The 25,979-nt window shown below is 40.5% G+C and overlaps 1 protein-coding gene across 5 annotated transcripts in view; it reads right to left on the reverse strand.

Moving 5' to 3' along the window:
• NCEH1 (neutral cholesterol ester hydrolase 1) overlaps positions 1-25,979 on the reverse strand; it is a 112,890-nt gene that overhangs the window by 60,122 nt on the left and 26,789 nt on the right. Inside the window, exons 4-5 of one of the 5 annotated variants that reach the window (XM_081570956.1) lie at positions 10,949-10,993; positions 8,708-10,165 (exon numbers count right to left, since the gene is read on the reverse strand). The exons of the other annotated variants lie outside the window; for them this stretch is intronic. Of the exons in view, the coding sequence (XP_081427082.1) occupies positions 8,708-8,845 (138 nt within the window). The 5' untranslated portion in view covers positions 8,846-10,165; positions 10,949-10,993. The remainder of the gene's footprint in view (positions 1-8,707; positions 10,166-10,948; positions 10,994-25,979) is intronic. 5 annotated transcript variants of the gene reach the window in all.

A 25,979-nucleotide genomic window follows, 5' to 3' on the forward strand; every position in this document is an offset into this window, starting at 1 on the left:
GCAAAATCTGAGCAGAGCAGGGAGAAAGGCAATCATTCCATAACTTTGAGTTGATTATGCTGATGAATGCACATCACATAAATGCAGGCTGAGCATATGTCCAAATTCATCTGGGAATAGTTCTGGTTTAAAACGGTTGTCCTGTCACGATTATTAATAGCAACCACTATTACTCTCAGACACAGCATGGTTTGAATAATAAATTTTGAGGCTACCCTAGGTACATGCAACTTGGGGACACTCTCTCTGTGTTTAGTAGCAATATACATGTATTTAAATAGTTATAAACTATAGGGCTTCCCAGGTGGTGCAGTGGTAAAAATCTGCCTGCCAATGCAGGAAACACAAAAGATGTGAGTTCAGTCCCTGGGGTTGGGAAGATCCCCTGGAGGAGAGCATGGCAACCCACTCTAGTATTCTTGCCTGGAAAATTCAATGGACAGAGGAGCCTGGCAGGCTACAGTTCATGGAGTTGCAAAGAGCTGGACGTGACTGAGTGACTGAGAATACAAACTATAGGAAAGAGAGCTTCCTTACAGTTTGCATGCTGTACCATTAGCAGCCAACAGGTAGTCTGCTAACGGGTTACAGATGAGCTATAAGACACTGAAAGTTAGGTGTTTTACCAAGGTAAAAACTTAAAAGCATTTTTTATAACTATTCAAAATCTGTCAGAGTTGGCATTCTCTTTGAGAACCCTTTGTATAATTTTCTTTATGAATCCTGTGAATTCTGTCATTCAAGTCCTTACAGATTCGCCTAGTATTTTCTCCATGTTCCCCTGGTGTGTTTTACAAAGGTCATCAAATCTCTGACAGGAAAAAAGACTGGAAAACACCAGCATAGATTTATTTAATAGCAGGAGCTCAAAAAAAAGTCAGAATACAGTGTACCCGTAATAAAGCTATCATGAGCATACCCACATGCATGCCTGCAGCCATGAGTACCTGTCAGAAAGACAGCACCAGGGACAAAAACGGGCAAATCCATCATGCAGGACTTTGTTTTCAGGTCACCTGGCCCAGCAGTGAAAACACAAAATTAAGATTCTAGTAATTTTCATTCCAGTCCTGTTTTGCCACCATTACTCATGTGAACTTGGGAGTGTCACTGACCCTTTCAGAACCTGTTTCCTCACTCGACAAATGGAAATAACTAATGTCAGCCAGTTATTTGCTGTAAAAATAAAATGAGATCATGTAAGTGAAACCCTTTGTAAAACCTGCAGTGCTATAAAAATGTAAGGTATAACCAAAGAATTATGTCCTTCAGGGTCTCATTCTCTTAGGGCTGGCCTCCTCTTCCTCTCACTGGAGAGCTCCTGGGGTTTTCTTGGTAGGATTCTCCAATCCTCCTCTCACTCTAAACACATTCATTCCCACTGCTCCCACCATTACCCATTCACTCACCTCTGCCAAGCCCATATCTTAAGCTCAGCTCTCTCTCTCCCCCCCAAATTCTGGTCTTATATATGCCAACTATTTATGTACAGCTACCCTTAAACTGGTCCCATGGACACTTCAAAGCAAGGTACCAAACTCTATGACCTTCACCCTCAGACCTGCTCCTTTTCCTAATCAGGCTCATTATCACCATTCACCCAGTTACTGGAGAGCCTGTCCCAGAAGTCATCTTTGACTTCTTTCTCTCCTTCACTCTCCCAATCAGAAACTCTGGTCAGCCTCACTCCAAACCCATCCCATTTTATTATTTCATGCTCTCCCCTCTCATCTGGATAACTGCTTCTCAAGTGGTCTTTTGCCCTCATTTATTTTCTTAAACTCTAGTCTCTATACTGCCACTGAGAAAACTGTTCTCAAATACAGATCTGACCATGTGATTTCCCTGCTAAAATCCTTTCAGTGGCTCCTTTCCTGGCCCACAGGATCCTTCATTACCTGTCCTGTGCTTCATTTCTACCTCACCTCTCTGACTTATCAGCTTTACACTCCAGCCACTCGGAACTACTTTTAGGGCCTTAGCTTGTACCATCCTCTCCCACTGGAACATTCCCTTTGTCTGGGATGCCCTTTTCCCCCTCCTTTCTCTCCTTCTCTTCCTCACCTCTTTCACTCAGCTGGCTCTTATGGAAAGTCAACCTAGCACAATGGTTGAGCTCTTAAACTCACAGTAAGACAGGCTCCACCTCTTAAAAGCTTTGTTATCAAAAGCAAGTTACTTTTCTTTACAGTTCAGTTTCCTCCTTTGTAAAATAAGAAAAATAAGAACACCTATCTCATAGAATTATAGCACAAACTAAATGAACTGTATGTAAAGCACACATCACAGTATCTGGCACAGAGTAAATGCTCAGGATATACTTAATAGATGTTATTTTTACTGTAAATGGGCTTCCCTGGTGGCTCAGATGGTAAAGAATCTGCCTGCAGTGTGGGAGACCCATGTTCGATCCCTGGGTCAGGAAGATACCCTGGAGAAGGAAATGGCAACTCACTCCAGTATTCTTGCCTGGAAAATCCCATGATCAGAGGAGCCTGGCAGGTTACAGTCCATGAGGTTGCAAAGAGTCAGACATGACTGAGTGACTTTCTTTCTTTCTTTACTGTAAATGTTCACTCAGCCTTGATAATTCAGAGTTGATATCAGTGTGAAAGGGAAACATCTGCTCCTGATGCCAGGGTCAACATTGTTTGTTGTTTAGTTGCTCGGTCATGTCCGACTCTTTTAGAGCCCATGGACTGTAGCCCGCTAGGCTACTCTGTCCATGGGATTTCCCAGGCAAGAATATTGGAGTGGATTGCCATTTCCTTCTCCACAGGTTAACATTAGATGTCCTTTTTAAGGCAGCAACCTATAAATGCTTCTATCATAATTATTCTTCTATCATTCAAGTCACATTCTGTAACTGTCAGTAGATTTATCTCCCTTCACTGGACTGTAAACTCGTAAAGATTAGACATGTGTTTTATTGTTTTATCAACTCCTAGCATTGTTGTTCATTGACTTAATGGTGACTTCTGAATTTTAACTTTATTAAGGATAGGATATTAAGGCAGGATATCGATTTTATTTTGGAAACACTAAAAGACTGTTAAAATGTCATACTATGACATAGATTAGGTAGGGAAGATAGTTAGGCTTGTCACCATGAAATTTAATTACATGTCTTAATTCTTTATAAACACCAACAAAGGAGAAAATAAATGGTAGTTACCATATAGTTTCATTTGTCAGTAAAAGTAAACATATGCTCACTAATTTAAAAGAAATAATTGTGTGTTAATAGGATGCTTAAGAACGATTATTACACTTTCACACCTCAGAAATATTTTCATATCAAGCTCAAGCCACATGTTAGCAATAGGATATCCCACTAAAATAAAGTAATAAGGTTGGCATTTCTGTGCTCAGAGCCATATCTGTAGAGTTTTAGGAAAAGTAAAAAGGAAACTGGCTAAACCTCAACACAAAATAAAAAGTTAAAAATATAAAGAATTAAAAGGAGAACTACAAATTAGGCATTGTCTTACACACTTGTAGTTGAATCAACCTGACTTTAATATTTGATTGGATCCACCAGCAGGTACTGTCTACCGAGACCAACTCATTTTGCTCACTTGTCAGAACTAATACTAATTAAATATTGTACCCTCAAGCTATTCTTAAAGCCATTCTGCTGCCAGGTGTGTTTAAAGAAAATTTTACTAAATCAGCTAAAAATTACTGTGCTTAGTGAGTGAAATCTCTAATTTACATGAAGTCTCTAGACTTCAAGGCAAGTCTAGAAGGCAATAAGCAAAACTTATTATATACTAATGTTTTAAAGTTAAATTAAGGAGTAAACATTCCAGTTCATGAATGCTTATGAAGGAGGTTACCAAGGTGGAGTTCTGTATACATTCAGCTGAGCTGTCATTCAAAGCATACCCACACAGCCCAAAGGCACATCATGCACAGAGAATTCAGGTGAGGTCACATTCGATTTCAACAAGTTTGAGGACATTTTACAGGATGAAAAACCTTGCTCAACTAGTCCAAAATCACTGTCATTTATAAGAAACAGGGGAAGCATTCAGCAGAAATATCAGCTTCAATAATCTCTCTTTTACATTATGTCACTGAAAGGATACATAGGATAAGAACTAGAAAGTTAAGAAGTGATTGAGGTAAGAAGTCACGCTCTAAACTGGCCCATTATTACCTTCAGTCATCATCTTTATCACCCCCTCTAAACCGTACAAAACCACTCCTTCCTATGAGCTCCTGTAACTGTACCTCTTCTGTAATACTTGTCAGCTCTTGCCTTTTTAATAGCTATACAAGAGCATGGCTTCTTCATCACACTAAGTTGCAATTTCTTGTGGGTCAGACTCACACACTAAGCTTTCAATCTGTGTTACATCTAAGTGACTGAACATGAGACCTGCTATCATGATAGCGGTCAAAGGATCCAGGATGCCTTTTTTAAAGAAATCTGTTTTAGGGAATTCCCTGGCGGGCCAGTGGTTAGGACTCAAGAGATTTCAGTGCCTCAGTGCCATGGCTGGAGTTCCATCTTTGGTCAGATCCCACAAGCCACATGGCACAGCCTAAATAGAAAAGAAAATAAAATTATTTTCTTCATAGAGCAATTACTGAAATACTAATCACATTGATATGTATGTGCATATCAATTCCACTTTAGAAGTAGAAAACCTACTACAAAAAAAGTTTTTAATTAATTTCTTATTTCATGATCATTGCAGAAAAACTATACAGATAGGAAACCTGAAGATATAATCTTATGGCCCAGAAAAAAAATCACTATATTTTAAATTATGTCCTGCTTTTTCTATACACCTATATATAGATTTATAAAGCTGTCTGTTTTGATGTATAAATATTTCAAATGGTATAATGGCATATATGCTTTTTATAACATTTTCTCACTTAAAGCTCAGTATAAATCACTTGTACATCATTAAACTTTATTTTTACAGCTTAATTTTTTGACTGCATAGTTTCCAAAATATGGGTTTACCATATTTACATAGTCTGTTATAGTTCTTAAATTCTTTAAAATAACACTGAAAATAAAAAAAGAAAAGAAAAGTTGCTGAATATTCTCTCATATATTTCATAAATGGCAGTGATTTTGGACTAGTTTAAAAAGATTTTTGTACCTATGAAATGTTTCTTTCTTTACAGCTACAGCTTTGACTATATGCATAATTATGTGAATTCATCCAGAGGGATTGTTGGGTCAAAGAATAAATACTTCCACAGCTTCCCATGGACACTGCCAAACTGCCATCAAAAAAGTTGTTAAAATTTACATTTTCTCCAGCAGTGTATACTTCTCAGTATATCTACCTGTACCAGGATTACCATTTTTAAAAACTTTTTGCTTGCACAGCATTTTGAAAAGTCTTCAGAACGTCCACCAAACTCCTTCCTTTTGTTTCCCTAATCTTCATCTACATCTCTCTCCATTGCCCTTCCCAGACTATTTTTGTCTGTGTTTTTCCACTGCTCAAGTCTTATGATGGCTTTGCTATTGCACTGAAAGATGCCTAGCTATTTTATCACCTTAGACTTAGAGCCAAAGTATCAGCTGACTAATCTGATAAACATGCTAATGTAAAGGGCTTATTTCCAGCAACATGTATGCAATATAACTTGAACAGTTTAAGAAAAATATCATCAGCAGTGTATTATTTAACTTACAGAATAGTGGTTCTCAGTTTCTGCTGCATACTGAAATCACCTTGGGAACTGTTAAAAATACTGCTTCCTGGGACTCCTCTCCCAGAGATTCTGCATAAATTTGGTATATGTTGTGAACTGGACATTAGGATTTTTGAAGGCTTCCTACATGACTCTAATGTAGCATCTGTGTTTGAGATGACTTGAGAAAGATCCTAAGTAGCTTCTTCTTAGGTAATATTGAAAGACCCCAAGGAAGAAAAGCACAATGAACATAATCTCAATAATCGGACTCATCTGCAGAAGATAAAGGAGATGAGAAGGGACAGGGAGTGATGAAGCATTTGCCAATGACAACAGAATAAAAGTAGCATTCACTTTTTTTTTTGGCCACACCACATGGCATCTTAGTTCCCCAACCAGGGATCAAACCCATGCCCCCTTCAGTGAAAGGTGCAGAGTCTTAACCACTGGACAGCTAGGGAATTCCCAAGCCTTCACATTTCTTGATATTAGGCAGGTGCCTGCTGTATTAGGAAACTGACCAAGCCTTACCTCTGAAGTAGCTTTTGTAATGGAGCCAATCAATTCAAACTAAAATGATGTGGGCAACAAACTTTATGCCAGGCAATTTAGTGGTAGTATTCTAGGTTTCAACGAGGTAATCTACTTCCAGTTTACATTTATTTTGTTTCAACAAAGTTGAGCAGTACTACAGATTTTTCCCCACAACCCACAGTGGCCCTTTGGGATAATACTTAGAAGAATACTGGAGTGGGTTGCCATTTCCTTCTCCAGGGGATCTTCCCAATCCAGGGATTGAACCCAGGTCTCCCGCATTGTAGGCAGACACTTTTACCGTCTGAGCCACCAGGGAAGTCCATTGGAAGAATGGACTAGTAGTTAGAAGAAAAACTACAACCAATTCCAGCCATTAAAATACATGACAGCGCTCTTACAAAGCATCAATAGCTATCAGCCCTATTTTACAAGGAAAGCTGAGGATCAGAGAAGGTTAGTTAATGGGCTGGCCTTGCAGCCAGCAAGTGGCCTGGCTGAGGAGGGATTCAGGGAGGCATGACTAACAGTCATGCTCTGTTTACTACCAAGTGTCAAACACATTGCCTTTTCCCCAGGACAATTTGAAGTGACACTGGTAAATTGCCTTCCTGGGTAGAATATGTTTCCTTGTGGGCTGAATGATCTTTCTGATATTTTACAGTTCTGAATACAAATGATGAGAGCCACTTGTGTGCTAACCCAACCCCAGCCACAGTATCCAGTGAGGATACTCTGCTACCTTATCTGTCTCTGTGACCTGGCACTATAAACATTATCATTCCCAAACCCAGCTAAGGGCACACTCTGCAGATGACCGTAAGGTCCAAAGGGCTTACTGGGCTGGTTGCTTCGTTGCGGAAGAAAGACATTTTTCCAATCATGGCTTTTTTTCGACTTAATTATGATAGGGAAGATCTTCTTGGTGATCAGAAAGGCAAGAATAATCTCTGTGGCCAACACAGTAGTTTGACTTATTTTTTCTTTCTGTTTTTCTTATCATTAGGCATTATTCTTTTTACTGTAGAAGGCCATTTAAGCCACCCAGGTAAATATCATTGTATCCCAGAATCTTTAAAGGGTGCTACTCCCCAGCTACAAAATTTCTGGAGGAAGAGAGTGATTGCAGGGCATCCTGCACAAGACTGCCTTTGTTGGAGCCAGTGCTAGAAAAGGGGATGGTCATTCTTCCGTCTTGGTCTTGGTCTTGTCAACGTTGTAGTAAGCAGGAGGGAAGGAAGAGGCTCTATAGCCTCATAGACCCTTCCTAAGAGAAAACGGGGGACTTGAGGGTGGAAACATGGCTGGATTCAAGAAAAGCAAAATCTTCCTAGACATGTGCTGTAGTTCCCTAGTTAAGGGATTTTTGATAGGACAACACACAGTTGGAATGCACAGGGGAAAGGAATATCAACCCTCTAGGAAAATCCTGTTTGTTTGTTTTTGCTCTCTCACTCTCCCTAGTTGTCATTCTTTAAATGAGTTTACGAAAATAACCTGAGGTTAAAGCCCAAGATTGGGGGAGGGGAGCAGTCTCGGTTTGGGGGGAGGATCAGGAGTTTAGATAGAGCAGGATGCTCAGAAAACCCTGTTCAGTCATAGGGCTCAGACTTGACAGCTGATTGTAGTTTAGATTTTAGATTGTCTGGCACTAAAAATAATGCCTCTTACATAGAATAAACCAGAAAGTTACATTTTCCTGTCTACAGGGTTAAAAAAAATACACACTCACGGTACAGTAAAGAGAACTGTCACCCTGCCAGGGTAAGCCTGGATATCTTGACTCAGGCAAAGGTTAGCTGTTCTACAGTTAAGGACATAAACGAAACGCTGCAGGGCAGACGGAAAACAAGGGCATCTTGCAAACACCTGCTGTCACTACCTCCACAGCCTCTCCCGCAGCCAGCCAGGCCTCTCCGCCTTCTTTGTTGGGCTGAGCTGAGGAGTGCCGGCCATGACGTGCAGATCTGTGCCGTTCCCTCAGTACTAGGGGAGCCCAGGCTGCTGCCCCTGGCAATGGAGGGCTCCACTGTCGGACACAGTGCGAGATCACGGTGCCAAGTCTGCTCTTAAGGTGGCTGCATTCCCAGGAACCGGAGCCTTCCTACAACACTTAACTCGCTCTCTGCCGCCCTCTATTAGAGAACAAAATGGGGGAGGGGTGGGTTACAAAACGCTGGGAGCTTGATTTTTGACGCTGCAAACCAAGATAGAAGGTGACATTTAGGAAAGATGAAGGATTTAAACAGTCGTCAAATTCTGCTCAAGAACTTCACCTTCTCCGGTATCAACACAGACGAAGACCTACACACAGACCTAACTCGCTGCTAGCCAAGAAGCGAATGCGACATCCTGAAAATGTCAGCCTGAACCACTTTAAAAAGCAATAGCCTTATTGCGCTACAAAAATATGCATCTCACGGGAGAAGGCCGGAAATTCTCTTTCCCCCTTAAATACTGCTTAAGAGAAGGGAGAGAGAATCAGCTCTGGGCTGCGTCTCACCACTTGCTGTGCGCTCCGGAAAGTGGCGTCCAGCAGCATCAGCTTCCAGGGATCGGAGACGGAGCTGGGCAGAGGGATGTAGATGTAATAGGCGGCCAGCGCCACTAGGGCGGTAAGCAGGACACAGGACGACCTCATCCTCCTCCGGCTCGGCTGGCCTGCCAGACGGACGAGCAGGAAAGGGCAATACCACCCAAAGACCTCAAGCAAGTTTCTGCGAGGGCCAGCCGCTCATTCACCCGTTTCTTGTATGCCCAGAGCCAATCAGAGGCAGCGTCGGGAGGAAGTCGGAGCGCTGACTTGGCCCCCTCCACTGTGTCCTTGCAAAGTGTTGCAGATACTCCAGGTTTGAGAAAGCTGTGGGGCTGTGCTGGGCGAAGAACAGCGGACTCCGGAGGACACAGGTGTGTACTGCACACCAGTGACCAAGGGCTTCCCTTCTGCAAGTTTCCAAACGGAAACAGTCCCGGAATAGTTTAAGTGCATTAAGTTTCTGTCTACAGCTCATCTGACTCAAAATGGAGTCAGATGTGAGAAAGATAATAAAATAATAATAATAAAAATCCACTGACTTCTACAGCCAGATTTGCAATGGAATGTAAAGCCTATCTGATATGTGGTGAGAGAAGATAATACATTCTTATAGCTCAAGCAAATGATAAGCCAGTAGTATAATACATCAAGCACACAAATCTTGGTTTCCAGAACTCATTCTCCAATAAAAAGAACCATGACTCTGCCATGGCTCCTTGGAGAAAAGACTGATTGTAGGGCTGAGGCAGGTAAAGTACAGGATGGACCTGTTCTAGAAGATGAGGAAGTGCTAAAAAATGATGGGAACTTGGTCAAAAGGACACAGTTGGCAGCTTTAACGGTCTTCTAATGTCAAAAACTGGGATAATTTTAGCATCAAAATAAATAATAATAATGGATGATAAACCATTAAATAAAATAAATATCTAGGAGTCTATACTAATATAAATAAATGAGAAACACTATGTGAAAAAAATTCTTTCAGTGGGTCAGTGGTAGCAGAAAAAGTATTTGAATCCAGATTTCCTATTAAAGATGGGGGAGGAGAGTGAATATAGAATGAGAGAGAGACAGACAGAGAACTTCAGCAGAATTACAACCAGAGATCCAGAAGGAAAAATTTGGAAGAACTGTTTTAAGGAAGTGGTTAGAGAATAACTCCAAATCTATTGATCAAGGCCTTAAAACATCTGGCACTTATAATTTTGCAACTTAATATAGTAATTTAAATTTAACCTAACCCAAAGTAATAAAATAATCATAAATTGGGGACTGAAAATGAGCTTATTGGGAGAAAGCTGGCTTCCTATTCAAAGTTTGGAAGAAAATACTTACGTGAAGGGTACACTTCAATGATATTTCAAGCATTCAAGTTTGAGATCATCATTTTATATCTTTTTGTAGTTACTCGTTAAACATATAACTCTGAACAGAAAGAGATATATTAATTTGTGGGTGTGTGTATGTACATAAAGTTAGAAGCTAGTCTCTGTGGGTAATTACAGATAATCCCAGAGCTATAAATTGAGTTGACAACTGCATTGATTAACATTTTAATTAATGTTAACATTAATGATGACATTAATTTGCTTTCAGGTAATCTGTAAAATAATTCAGAGTTTTACCATATAGACTTTAATATTTTTCTCCTGAATTTTGATTGTATTCATAAAATCATAGATCTTAGAGCTGATGACTAAACAAATAACAACAAACTGCCCACACCTGACTCATCCTTCTATCTTCAGCCAGTAGTAATAAGCTTGATATATAGATGAGCCTTCTGAGACCCAGAGCAGCCTCAAGAAGCCTCTTCTAGTTTGTAAGTGATAGGACCAATATTTATTTTTTCTGGACTTCCCTAGTGGTTCAGTGGTTAAGAATCCTCCTGCCAGGATTCTCGTGCAGGAGACATGGGTTTGACCCCTGGCTCATGAAGAGGGGCAACTAGAGCCCTAGAGTTTGTGGTCTGCAACAAGAGCATTGAAGGCAGATTCTTTACTGTCTGAGCTACCAGGGAAGCCCATCTGGAACAAGAGAAGCCACCACAATGAGAAGCCTGAGCACTGCAACTAGAGAAAGCCCACGCATGCAACAAAGATCCAATGCAGCCAAAAATAAATGGGGTAATAAATTTTTTAAATACTGTTGGTTGGAATTGAGAATATAAAAACAGAAACATTTTTAAAAAATATTTATTTCTCCTACCTCCCAATGCTGTGCAACTTCTCTTCAGCAGTGCACTGATAGAAACTAAGAAAAAAAAAAAAAGAAACCACTATCTTAATAATCTTCAGTGCTTCTCCTGTAGATCTGAGAGTCCTTAAAAAAATGAAACCAATCTGAGATAAATTTAAACACCGTCATCATTTGTTTCTAATACTTCATTCATTCAACAAATATGAATGAACACATAGTGGTCCACACTAGGAAATAAAGGAATGGGGGGCAAGGCAGTAAGATCGCTGCTCTTTCTGATTTTTATGTGTTCGGTGGTGATGGTGGTTGTGAAGTGAGAGTAAGGAAGGTACAGAAAGGAAAGGCAAACAACAGATAAACGATATAACTACAAACCAAGTTCTGTGGTTAACATTTTGAATGTATTAACTCATTTAGTCTTTACAACAGTTCTCATGAAGTATGTACATTTATTATTCTGAAAACAGAGGCACTGAAAGATGAAGTGCTTGTCCCCAAGTCACCCAAGTAGTAGAGGTGTACTTGGGAGTTGAGCCCATGGAGTCTGGCGCTTGGGCTCATGTGCTTTCCCGCTCAACTCTGCTGCCAAGAGGTTAGGACTGGGAAGAAAATAGAACAGTGTGGTGGGACACCTTGTGGCTGGTTGCTGCTTTAAACTGGGTGATGAAGGGGACTTCTTTAAGGGTGTGCGTGCTTCTTTAAGTCGCTTCAGTTCTTCTTTAAGTCGCTTCAGTACTTTAAGATGCTTCAGTCGTGTCTGACTCTGTGACCCTTTGGACTGTGGCCCACCAGGCTCCTCTGTCCATGGGATTCTCCAGGCAAGAATACTGCCATGCCCTCCTCCAGGTGATTTTCCAGCCCCACGTCTCTTGGGTCTCCTGCATTGCAGGGGGATTCTTTACTGCTGAGCCATCAGGGAAGCCCTCTTCAAGGAGATGTCATTTGAACTGAGACCTGCGTGTCAAAAGAGTTAGCCATGCAGGAATCTAGAGGGTAGGGAACAAGTGCAGTGGCCTTGAAATGTCACTGGGTCAAGGAACAGACAGCTGGTGAGACAGTTTTCTCTGCAAGGCGAGTGGTGGAGCAGGCCCAGTCAAGAGGTAGCATGGGTGCAAAAGGGTGGGTTATCTAGGACTGTGTAGGACATGATAATGAGGTGCCATGGAGAGCCACTGGAGACCTTGCAGCAGGGGAGCAACAGAATCTGATCTGTATTTGGGAAGAACCACTCCAGCTGTGTAGAGAATAGTTATCCAGATCAGAGAGGATGGTGGCTTGGAGGGGCCACCGTGGTGGGACAGAGGGAAGGGGCAGATTTAGAACACATTTTAGAGATGGGAGAGATATGACATACTCATAGATTGTAAAGGATGATAAAAATCTCCTAACTCAAAACTGTACTGTTCAGATTTCAGGCTGATTGGAGAAGAGTATATGTGGGAAGGATCATGGCCAGTATCAGTGGCTGTTTGCTTTGCAGAAAAATGACCATGGACTGCTCAAAGAATCTATTGTGTGCACACGCCTGTGCGTCCACGCACACGCATGTGCATGCACACACACACACACACACACACACACACACACACCCCTATCTTCTAAAATAATACAGAAATTTTGAAATCTGAAGGTAAATCAGGTCAGTAGAAAACATGTGAGATCATTTTTTTTAAACCAGCACCTGGTCAGCATTAGCTCAGGTATACCAAAGGAGAAAGATACTCTGCAGTAAGACACAAGCTGGAATCTTTGACCAAAGGTGTGTGTGCATGCTCAGTCATGTCTGACTCTTTGAGACACCAAGGACTATAGCCCGCCAGGCTCCTCTGTCTATGGAATTTTCCAGGCAAGAATACTGGAATGAGTTGCCATTACCTCCTCCAGGGTATCTTCCCCACCCAGAGATATATCCCGCATCTCCTGCACTGTGTCTCCTGCATTGGCAGGCAGATTCTTTACCACTAGCACCACCTGGGAAGCCCAAAGTTATTACTCCTTTAAAGGTTAGATACTTTTGCATTTCATGCAAAGATGGGGTCAATAAAGGACAGAAAAGGTATGGACCTAACAGAAGCAGAAGATATTAAGAAGAAGTGGCAAGAATACACAGAAGAACTGTACAAAAAAGCTCTTCATGACCCAGACAATCACGATGGCGTGATCACTCACCTACAGCCAGACATCCTGGAATGTGAAGTCAAATGGGCCTTAGGAAGCATCACTATGAACAAAGCTAGTGGACGTGATGGAATTCTAGTTGAGCTATTTCAAACCCTAAAAGATGATGCTGTGATAGTGCTGCACTCAATATGCCAGCAAATTTGGAAAACTAAGCAGTGGCCACAGACTGGAAAAGGTCAGTTTTCATTCCAATCCCAAAGAAAGGCAATGCCAAAGAATGTTCAAACTACTGCACAATTGCACTCATCTCACACGCTAGCAAAGTAATGCTCAAAATTCTCCAAGCCAGGCTTCAACAATACGTGAACCATGAACTTCCAGATGTTCCAGCTGGTTTTAGAAAAGGCAGAGGAACCAGAGATCAAATTGCCAACATCCACTGGATCATCGAAAATGCAAGAGCGTTCCAAAAAAAATCTACTTCTGCTTTATTGACTATGTACACCAAAGCCTTTGACTGTGTGGATCACAATAAACTGTGGAAAATTCTGAAACAGATGGGAATACCAGACCACCTGACCTGCCTCTTTAGAAATCTGTATGCAGGTCAGGAAGCAACAGTTAGAACTGGACATGGAACAACAGACTGGTTCCAAATAGGAAAAGGAGTACGTCAAGGCTGTATATTGTCACCCTGCTTATTTAACTTATATGCAGAGTACATCATGAGAAACGCTGGGCTGGATGAAGCACAAGCTAGAATCAAGATTCCCGGGAGAAATATCAATAACCTCAGATATCGAGATGATACCACCCTTATGACAGAAAGTGAAGAAGAACTAAAGAGACTCTTGATGAAAGTGAAAGAGGGGAGTGAAGAAGTTGGCTTAAAACTCTACATTCAGAAAATTAAGATCACGGCATCCGGTCCAATCACTTCATAGCAAATAGATGGGGGAACAGTGGAAACAGTGGCAGACTTTATTTTTTTTGGCTCCAAAATCACTGCAGATGATGACTGCAGCCATGAAATTAAAAGACGCTTACTCCTTGGAAGGAAAGTTATGACCAATCTAGATAGCATATTAAAAAGCAGAAACATTACTTTGCCAACGAAGGTCCATCTAGTCAAAGCTATGGTTTTTCCAGTAGTCATGTATGGATGTGAGAGGTGGACTATAAGAAAACTGACCACTGAAGAATTGATTCTTTTGAACTGTGGTGTTGGAGAAGACTCTTGAGAGTCCCTTGGATTGCAAGGAGATCCAACCAATCCATCCTAAAGGAGATCAGTCCTGAGTGTTCATTGGAAGGACTGATGTTGAAGCTGAAACTCCAGTACTTTGGCCACCTGATGCGAAGAGCTGACTCATTTGAAAAGTCCCTGATACTGGGAAAGATTGAAGGCAGGAAGAGAAGGGGAGACAGAGGATGAGATGGTTGGATGGCATCACCGACTCAATGGACATGAGTTTGGGTAAACTCTGGGAGTTGGTTATGAACAGGGAGGCCTGGCGTGCTGCAGTCCATGGGGTCACAAAGAGTCAGACACGACTGAGCGACTGAACTGAAATGAACTGAACTGAACTGAACTGAACTGAACTGAAACTTATCTTTGGACGTAGATGTCATTTATTTTCTAAAATCTGCAAACATTTACCTGTGACCTGTTAAGTGTTGCACACTGTATTATTCATGGGAATGGGACAATATCCCTGCAAGGAAAGAGTTCTCAGTCTAGTAGAAAAGGAAATAAATAATACACAGGTAAAGGGACTTCCCTGGTGGTTCAATGTTTAAGAATCTGCCTGCCAATGCAGGGGACACAGGTTCCACCCCTGGTCCAGGAGGATTCCACATGGTGCAGGACAGCTGAGCCCTTGCTTCAACTACTGAGCTCAGGTGCCCTGGAGCCCATGGTCTACAACAGGAGGAGCCACCACAATGAGAAGCCTGAGCACTGCAACTAAAGAAAGCCTGTGAGCAGCAATGAAGACCCATCACAGCCAAAAATTAAATAAGTAAAGTTAAAATAATAAACAGGAAAATGAATGGAAGAAAACTTGCTAAGTTTTATAGTAGAGGTGCAGAAAGAATGTCTGCATAGAAGTACACAGACAAGGGCAGAAAGGCATATTCAAGCATCTTGTGTCAAAGGTTTGGTGGAACAGCATGACACTTTCCATGACCAATTTCTGTTGATTTGTGAATTATGTAAACAAATCTGTTCTTAACTGAACTACTGGTAGAACCAGAGTCAGCGATTTACAATCAGAATTCATTTCACTGACTTAGTTGCCTTTATGTAAATCAATGACAGGAAAATCAGTGTATACTTCTCAAGAATAAGTGATTTAGGGACTTCCTGGTGGTCCAATAGTTAAGAATAAGCCTGCCAATGTAGAGGAGATGGGTTCAATCTCTGGTCCAGGAACTGAGATCCTACATGCCATAGGGCAGCTAAGCCCATGTGCCACAAATACCGAGCCTGCTGGCCTAGAGCCCATGCTCCACAATCAGAGAAGCCACAGCAAGGAGAAGCCTGATCACTGCAACTAGAGAAAACCCATGTGACACAAGGAAGACCCAATTCAGCCATAAATAAATTTAAATAAATAAAGAATATGGAGATGGAAATGGCAACCCACTCCAGTATTCTTGCCCAGAAAATCCCATGGACAGAGGAGTCAGGCAGGCTACAGTCTATGGGGTCTGAAAGAGTTGGACACAACTGAGTGACTAACACTTTCACTCTTTTCTTCGCTTACAAAAATGTCTACTGGGCTAAGTTCTTGGGTAAAATAGTCAAGATGACATTTTAGTTTTAGCAACTAAATATGTTAAAAATAAATCAAGTGAGTTACGTATTCAGTTAGGTTTCTCTACTGCCTCTTAGTTTTTAAATACCTATCTTAGAAAAATGAACCATTGGTTAGTTCTATTGGCGTTTACTTTTGCTAGGTCACTAGCATATTCCGAGAAAGTATTCTCTTTAAATGGAGAAGGCAATGGCAACCCACTCCAGTGTTCTTGCCTGGAGAATCCCAGGGACGGGGGAGCCTGGTGGTCTGCCGTCTATGGGGTCACACAGAGTCAAGCAACTTGGCAGCATCAGCAGCATGTTACAATATTAGAGCATTCTGAATTTGACTACATATTTACTTTAGCAATGTGTTGTAAATATATTGTCATGTTTTCATATTTCTAATTATCATCCTTTCAGCATGAAGACCTCCTTTTAGCATTTCTTGTAAGGAAGGTCTAGTAGTGATAAATTCCCTCAGCTTTTGTTTGTCTAGGGAAGTATTCATCTCTCCTTCCTTTCTGAAGGACAGCTTTGCCAGGTAAAGTACTCTTGGCTGCAGTTTTTTTTTTCCCTTTCTGCACTTTGAATATAGCATTTTACTCTCTTCTGGCTAGTAAGTTTTCTGCTGAAAAGTCTTCTAATAGCCTTTTGAGAGTTCCCCCTTTTCCTCTCTGCTTTTAAGATTTTCTTTGTCTTTGATTTTTGACATTTTTATTCTAATGCGTCTTGGAGAGGTTTTTTTTTTCCAACTTTTTTATTTTATATTGGGGTATAGCCAGTTAACAATGTTGTGAACAATATTTTCAGGTGAACAGTGAAGGAATTCAGCCATACATATACTGAGTGACTGAAATGAACTGAACTGGTATGTATATACATACATATACATGTATCCATTCTCCCCTCCCAGGCTGCCACATAGCATTGAGCAGAGTACCACATGGTATACAAGAGGTCCTTGTTAGTTACCCATTTTAAACATAGCAGTGTGTACAGGTCCAAATCAAAAGTCCCTAACTATCCCTTCCCCCACTCCTTGCTCCTGGCAACTATCAGTTCTTTCTTTAAGTCTGTGAGTCACTTTCTGTTTTGTAAGTAAGTTCATTTGTTTCATTGCCCTTTAGGTCCCACATAGAAGGGATATCACACATATTTGGAGAGGGTTTCTTTGACTTTATGTAGCGACCTATGAGCTTCATGAACTTGGATATCCAAGAAAAAAGTGGTAGTGTTACTCTCTCAGTCATGTCTGACTCTTTGTGACCTGATGGACTGTAACCTGCCATGCTCCTCTGCCTAAGGAATTCTCCAGGCAAGAATACTGGAGTGGGTAGCCATTGCCTTCTCCAGGGGATCTTCCTGACCCAGAGATCAAACCGGAGTCTCCGGCATTGCAGGCAGTTTTTTTTACCGTCTGAGACACCAAGGAAGCCCCATAACATTGTTTCCATGCATGCATCCTTAGTCGTGTTTCCATGTGCATACTCAGTTGTGCCCTACTTCTGGCGACCCCATGGACTGTAGCCTACCAGGCTCACCACTGAGCTACCAGGGAAGTGGTTGGATGTCCAATTCTCTCCTCATATTTGGGAAGTTCTCAGCCATTACTTCTCTAAATAAGTTTTCTACCCTTTTCTCCTTCTCTTCTTCTCCTGATCACAAATTGATCCTTTTGATAGTATCCCATAACTCACATAGGCTTTCTTTCTTCTTTTCCTTTCTTTTTTCTTTTATCTCTCCTGACTGGATAAATTTCAAAGTTCTTGTCTTCAATATCATTGATTTTTCTGTTTGGTCAAGTCTGCTCTTATGTTCTCTATTACACATTTAATTTCATCCATTTTATTCTTCAGCTCTAGAATTTCTGTTGGTTCCTTCTTACAACTTCTGTCTCTTTGTTAAATTCACTTTGCTCATGTTTCTGGATTTTGCTGAATTGTCTCTGTGTTTTAAAACGGTTATTTTGCATTCTTTATCCATCAAGCCAGAGATCTCCATGTATTTGTGTTCAGCACCAGAAGGTCATTGGTAGTGTCATGTCTCCTTGATTCATCATGTTCTTTTGAGTTTTTGTGTTGCTGTCTTCACATTTGAAGTAGCATCATTTCCTCTAGTCTTTACTAAATGCTCTCTTCAATGCATTTTTTTTTTTTTTTTTTTTTTTGCTCCAATGGAGTATGGGCATTTCTCCTCTATAAACATGGACTTCCACAAAGGCTCTTTGTTTTGTGAGTGACTGTCTAAGTCAGTGTTCTCTAAGGACTACCAGATCTTGATCAAGAAAGGCTGAAAATGGTTTATGGGTCACTGCAAGGACCACAGTTAGAATCAAGGTTTGTCTCCCTGTCACCTGACACAGGATAAGACTCCTCCTAGGTCCCTTGACATATGATGCTAGAATCCACAGCTCCCTCAAAGGCACTTCTATCCATGGATGTATGCTGACTTTTTTGTTGTTGAGGTGGGAGGAAAGTCAAAAATGAGGGATGCCTATGGCACTATCATATTAACATCACTGCCTCCGCCCTTAAACAAACAAACAACTCCTGAAACCAAGAATTAAAAGGTAAGGGGAAAGGTTGTTTAAAAGTGTCAGATTTTAATTTTTGCTTGTGCATGTGTGTCATTAAAAGGGGAGTTTTACAATTAATTCAGCAAGTTATAATTTCAAGATTCCTGAAAAGTGACTCAACTATTGCAGCATTATATCATGTCAGTTCTGTTTTAGGATTTTTTTCTCTTCTAAAGTTTGTAACTCAGTAATAATTTGTTATACATAGGAAAAATATGGTAGACTTCTGATGCATTTGTTTAAACACTTAAAATTTCTGTTATTTTAAGATTTTTATCAATATAAAACTCCACTGATAAATACATTTGAACAATGTTTATATTCATGTAGTAGAAAAACACAGCTAGTAGAGAAACATATGAGACATATAAAAAATGTTTAACCTTCCAAGAGTCAGGGAATGTAAAATAATTATCAGGGTCCTATTTTCCCTCCAAAAAATTATAAAGTTAGAGTAGATCATACAAATGTTAAGAAAGGTATACATGATGCTACAATATGAATCTTTATGTAGAAAACATTCTTTGGTAAAGATTACTTATTTAATTTTTTTAAACACCTTGGAAACAATGTAAATGGTTTCTTGTAGAAAATATTTGTATATAAATAAGTTTCTTCTATGTATTAAAATAAGTAAATATTATATTTAAATGTAAATAGAATACCTTGTTCTTAAAATAATTTTAAAAACAGGACTTCCCAGGTAGTCCAATGGTTAAGAATCTGCCTGCCAATGCAGGGGACATGGGTTTGATCCCAGGTCCAAGAAGATCCCACATGCCATGGAGTAACTAAACCCGTGGGCCACAACTACCAAGCCTGTGTTCTAGAGCCCACAAGCCATAACAAGAGAAGTTACCGCAGTGAGAAGCCTACATACGATAACCAGGTAGTAGCCCCCACTCTTGACAACTACAGAAAGCTTGCAAGCAGCAACAAAGACCCAATACAACCAAAAATAAATAAATAAATAATTAATTAAAAATAAATAAAAACAGCGTACCACCACAAAAAAAATACTCCTTAGTTGTAAGTGAATGAATACATATTAATATTATGGCAACAATTATGTTTAAAGCAACACAAATACAATAACTGGAGAGAAATACACCCATACCTCAAATACATTTGTGTTTGTATAACAGAACTTTGAATAATTTTACTTTTTTTATTACTTTGAAATTTTCGACTTTCTTCATTCATTACTCTATAATGTGTTAAAAATAACTTAGAAACAAAAAGTCACTAAAAAATTCTAAAAAAAATTGTGCCATCTTATACCACATAAACCTGGACTTTCATTCAAAGTTGCATCTGTTTACATCTGTTTATCCAATTTTAAAATTGTACTTATTAAACAATCCTTCACAATTTATTTGCTCAAATAGTCTATCCTAATAGAATGCTGGCTGGGAGTTAGTGACTTGGCTCTATCACAGGCTATCCATATGACTGAGGGAAAATGACCTACCATTCTTGAGTCTTAGCTTCTTCATCCATAAAATAATAGTCTGGATCTAGTATCTCTAAGATTTCTTCTAGCTCCGCTACAAGTCATGTGAGAATGCAAATAGAGGCTAATTATATGCCAAAAGGTACTTTACATTTCTAAAATGTACTTTTTAAAGAAAAATACAATAATTATCACACAGAAAAAGTAATCTATATGGGAAAAAATAAGGAATCATTAAAATACAGTGTTAGTTCAATTGGAAGAAGGAAGAAATACGCTCAGTTGTGCCCGACTATTTGCGACCCCATGGACTGCAGTCCACCAGGCTCCTCTGTCCATGGGATCTTCCAGGCAAGAATACTGGAGTGGGTAGCCATTTCCTTCTCCAGGGGATCTTCTTGACCTAGGGCTAGAACCTGGGTCTCCTGCACTGCAGGCAGATTCTTTACCAACTAAGCTATGAGGGAAGCCCATTAGTTCAATAGGTGATCATAGATTACAGAAATGTTTATTTGGCAAGAAAGTCTATCATTGGAAAAAAACATGAACCATAATAAAGCTCTTCTAGACTTATTGGCCTAAAGTTATTTTTCCTTTCCTTAGGTAAAAGTGAATCATTCAGCTTTTACAATACTCATAACTAACTCATTACATGTTACTTTATAGAGCTTTAATGAATAGAATTGCAAGATCAAGTCTATAATCAGCAGTAGAGATCTCAGCATCCAACAAAGGAAGTTGTGTTCTTTCTACTCCTAGTAAAGAAGAAGAGACTTACTTCCCTGGCTATTCTGAAAAACATACATATAATGAGCTTTTTATTGTAGAATTGGCCTATTTCTAGTAAATGAAAGTCTCATTAATTTTATAGATTCTTTGATTACCTACTTAATAACTACATCTCTCTAGTTTTTAAATTATCTTTTATGCTAACTCTTTTACTTTTGTTGTTTTAAAATGTTATTCTTTCCACTCTTTCCAAGTCCATGTAGACTTTCTAAGTCCACCCAGCCCAGGCCTGTTCCACAGCTGACAAGTCAGGGTAGCAGATTTTTAACTAGATACATTTATCATTAGTAGGGATAGGAAGGAGTCCAAACTCCACCTCTTTGGGGTTAGAGACCAAATGTGCCTCTCCTTCCTGCAGTGATGCTGGGCCTCTGAACTTGTCTAGGCTGGGTCTCAGGGAGGGAAGGAAGGTGGGCATTGCAAGCACCTACCTCTATTACCACCCCTTTCACTTACACTGCAGAGGTGGACTATGGAAAATGGAAGGAGAATCTGTGCAAATGGGTGCCTTCCTCTTCTGAAGTAAGTGGGGCCTGTCCCGTGTGGGAGTCCAGGAAGATGTGAATGACTCTTGTCTCTTCAACCAGAGACCAGAGGAGGCATACAAGCTCTGTCAAGCTGTTCAAAGACAGTCAGATACTCTGGCGTCATTTTATTCTGAAAGGAACAGAGGTACTGGGCACTGGCCTAGAGTCAGAAGACAGGAAGCTCCCTGCTGATTTGTGACCTTGACTGAATATGGTCTGTTTCAGGTTCCCCAGTTGCAAAGGTGTACTCTGCTAAAGTCCCATTTTAGCCCAGCATTATTAGGGAGATCAAACAAGATAGCACATATGAAATTCCTTGTCAACCAGATATTCTGGGCAGACGTGAGGGACCCAGTCAGTGACCTCATCTCTCTCAAAGCCTTATTTACATACTCTCTTCCATGAGAAGCCTTCCTTGATAGAATTAATTACTATTCTGAATTCTCTGACTCATTGCCACCTTTACATATGGCCTTCCGCTCTTCAATGTCAGGGACCAGATCATATCTGTGACACTCAACATACAACATAGCCACAGACACAATAAAGACAGAAATCATAGCTGATTCTGTCCGTCCTGCCCTGCCGACCCTCCCATCCATCACCCATGACAATTCCCTGAGGCATGCTTTCAGTAGCCTCAATTTCACAACAGGAATCAGGCTGAGAATGAAATGGTCACTTGCCCAGGGTCACTCAGCTAATACATGACTGAGCTGGGATTTGAACCTGGTCCAACTGCACAGTCATGCTCCTTTCACACCATTGCACTGTCTGCTGAGTCACTAAACCAGACTATTTCAACAAATAGAGTCTGGTTGGCACCAGCTTTGGCAATGGGGAGGCTCTGACTGAAGTGGTTGCAGTGGAGCAGTTAAGAACCTGGACTCTTCCAGTGGTTCAGACTTGGCACTTTCATTACAGAAGGTGGAAATTCAATCCCTGGTTGGGGAACTAAGATCTCACAAGTCGTGTGGCACAGCCAAAAAAAAAAAAACAAAACATGGACTCTTAATTCAATTCACAGCTATGTCAATAACTTGGCTGTGAGATAATCTCTCTAAGCCTCAGTCTCCTCATTCAACACAGGGGAGTATAATAATGCCCACATCACAGGATGGTTGAGAGAACAATCTGAGAGAATGCAAGTGAAAGTATCCTGTAGGGACTTCCCTGGTGGTCCGGTGGTTATAAGACTCTGTGCTGCCAATGAGGGAGTGCAAGTTTGATATCTGGTTGAGGAACTAAGATCCCACATGCCATGTGGTGTGGGCAAAAATTAGAAAAAAAAGTATGCTGTAATTGTAAAGAGTGATATACATTAGAAGATACTGACCCAATGATAACAATTATTACAAATAAAAAAATTAATAAACAGAAACTTTAAAAAATTGACTTGGGAAGCCAGAAGGGGGACCTCTCACACACTGCAATGTTAGAAGAAACGACAGAAGGAAGAATACTTTCCTGTCAAGGATTCAGCCAATGAAAAGCTATAAATTCTTTGTTTACTATAGCCCTCCCAACTTTCTTCACCCCCTTGTCAAAGAGTTCTTCCCTTGCCCTGCAAGGACTTGCCTGTGTCTCACTGTGGTTGTAGAAACCAAATTGCAATTCTCTGCTGATCCTAAATAGACTTACTTCTTTTCTGCTGGAGATATAAGTGAAGTGAAGTGAAAAGTCGCTCAGTCGTGTCCGAATCTTTGCGACCCCATGGGCTGACCATACAGTCCATGGAATTCTTCAGGAATACTGGAGTGGGTAGCCTTCTCCTTCTCCAGGGGATTTTCCCAACCCAGGGATCAAACCCAGCTCTCCCACATTGCAGGTGGATTCTTTACCAGTTGAGCCACAAGGGAAGCCCAGCTGGAGAAATAACTGGGAGTCTATTTGTTTTAGGTCAATAACAACGATCATTTGATTGGCACTGTGGGCAAAGCTGTTTTCTGACAGTAACCTTGGTGCTAAGGTAATATAACCCTTCCCCAGGGGACCACGAATGCCCTGTAGACACCCATATTGAGTACTGACAAACTCTTAAGTTAAGTTTCTGCTGGAGCTTGGCTCTGAAATCTGTGTTTCTCTTGCCTGATCCTGGCCCTTTTTGCAGCCCAACACTCAGGGGCAGAGGAAGGAGCTATAATGTATCACTTTGCCTGGGTCTTCTGCAGCAAGTTAAGCCCCCCAAAGAGGCATTGCCTGAAACTGTGTTGCTCTTTATTTTAGCATGGTTAATTTGTACTGATTATTGGAACAAAGAGTGTTCTTTTAAAATAGAAATCATAACCAAAGACTGGAGGGAGGGGTTGCTGCAGAGGGCCATTTGGCTTTAAACTCACACCCACAAACAACCTCAAAAATGAACTTTGTATTATTTCTAAATGAGGTTAGTACATGAATACAGACTTGCTTCAGCAGGACTTGGGCGGGGGGGGGGTGGGGGTGGGGGGGGGTGGGGGGGGTGGGGGGTGGGGGGGGTGGGGGGTGGGGGGGGGTGTTAGGGTGTTCTCCATAAAACATTAAGCTTGTATTCTTATCTCTTTAGTGGACCGTGGTTTCTTGTGATATGATATAATATTTTTGTATATATTAAATCCATTACTTCATTAATAAAATATTTTGTTTAAAAAATTATTTCCTACAACTGCATGCCTCCTGGTATTAGACTAACATCTAATTACTCAAAATAAGATTTTGTCTTTAAATACTTATAGAGATTTGAGAACTTGCTTTCAGGATTAATCAATCTAATAAGAAAACTCTTATCTCTCTTAAGACAAACTATATGGGAATGCAAACTAGTACAGCCACTATGGAGAACAGTGTGGAGATTCCTCAAAAAACTGGAAATAGAACTGCCATATGACCCAGCAATCCCACTGCTGGGCATACACAGCGAGGAAACCGGAATTGAAAGAGACACGTGTACCCCAATGTTCATCACAGCACTGTTTATAATAGCCAGGACATGGAAGCAGCCTAGATGCCCATCAGAAGATGAATGGATAAGGGAGCTGTGGTACATATACACAATGGAATATTACTCAGCCATTAAAAAGAATACATTCAAATCAGTTCTAATGAGGTGGATGAAACTGGAGCCTATTATACAGAGTGAAGTAAGCCAGAAAGAAAAACACCAATACAGTATACTAACACATATATATGGTATTTAGTCAATCGGTAAAGATAACCCTGTATGCGAGACATCAAAAGAGACACAGATAAACAGAACGGTATTATGGACTCTATGGGAGAGGGCGAGGGCGGGATGATATGGGAGAATGGCATGGAAGCATGTAAATTATCATATGTGAAACGAATCGCCAGTCCAGGTTCGACGCATGATACAGGGTGCTCGCGGCTGGTGCACCGGGATGACCCAGAGGGATGGGATGGGGAGGGAGGTGGAAATGGGGTTCTGGAAGGGGAAAACATGTACACCCATGGTGGATTCATGTCAATGTATGGCAAAACAAATACAATATTGTAAAGTTAAAAAATAGAAAATAAACTAATTAAAAAAAAAAAAGACTAACCATAATCTCTGCTGATTAAACTTAATCTCATGAGTAAAAATGTTCAATCTTGTATGGTCTCAAATACTAAACAAATATTTATTTATTCTTTAAATTAGTTTATTTATCTATTTTTTAACTTTACAATATTGTATTTGTTTTGCCATACATTGACATGAATCCACCATGGGTGTACTTGTGTTCCCCTTCCAGAACCTCCCTCCCACCTCCCTCCCCATCCCATCCCTCTGGGTCATCCCGGTGTACCAGCCCCGAGCACCCTGTATCATGCGTCGAACCTGGACTGGCGATTCGTTTCACATATGATAATTTACATGCTTCCATGCCATTCTCCCATATCATCCCGCCCTCGCCCTCTCCCATAGAGTCCATAATACCGTTCTGTTTATCTGTGTCTCTTTTGATGTCTCGCATACAGGGTTATCTTTACCGATTGACTAAATACCATATATATGTGTTAGTATACTGTATTGGTGTTTTTCTTTCTGGCTTACTTCACTCTGTATAATAGGCTCCAGTTTCATCCACCTCATTAGAACTGATTTGAATGTATTCTTTTTAATGGCTGAGTAATATTCCATTGTGTATATGTACCACTGCTTCCTTATCCATTCATCTTCTGATGGGCATCTAGGCTGCTTCCATGTCCTGGCTATTATAAACAGTGCTGTGATGAACATTGGGGTACACATGTCTCTTTCAATTCTGGTTTCCTCGCTGTGTATGCCCAGCAGTGGGATTGCTGGGTCTTATGGCAGTTCTATTCCCAGTTTTTTAAGGAATCTCCACACTGTTCTCCATAGTGGCTGTACTAGTTTGCATTCCCACCAACAGTGTAAGAGGGTTCCCTTTTCTCCACACCCTCTCCAGCATTTATTGCTTGTAGACTTTTGGATAGCAGCCGTTCTGACTGGTGTGAAATGATACCTCATTGTGGTTTTGATTTGCATTTCTCTAATAATGAGTGATGTTGAGCATCTTTTCATGTGTTTGTTAGCCATCTGTATTTCTTCTTTGGAGAAATGTCTGTTTAGTTCTTTGGCCCATTTTTTTGATTGGGTCGTTTATTTTTCTGGAATTCAGCTGCAGAAGTTGCTTGTATATTTTTGAGATTAATTGTTTGTCTGTTGCTTCATTTGCTATTATTTTCTCCCATTCTGAAGGCTGTCTTTTCACCTTGCTTATAGTTTACTTTGTTGTGCAAAAGCTTTTAATTTTAATTAGGTCCCATTT

Source organism: Giraffa tippelskirchi, chromosome 2 (genome assembly GCF_054371585.1).
Source record: "Giraffa tippelskirchi isolate mGirTip1 chromosome 2, T2T-mGirTip1v1.2.pri, whole genome shotgun sequence".
NCBI lineage: Eukaryota > Metazoa > Chordata > Mammalia > Artiodactyla > Giraffidae > Giraffa > Giraffa tippelskirchi.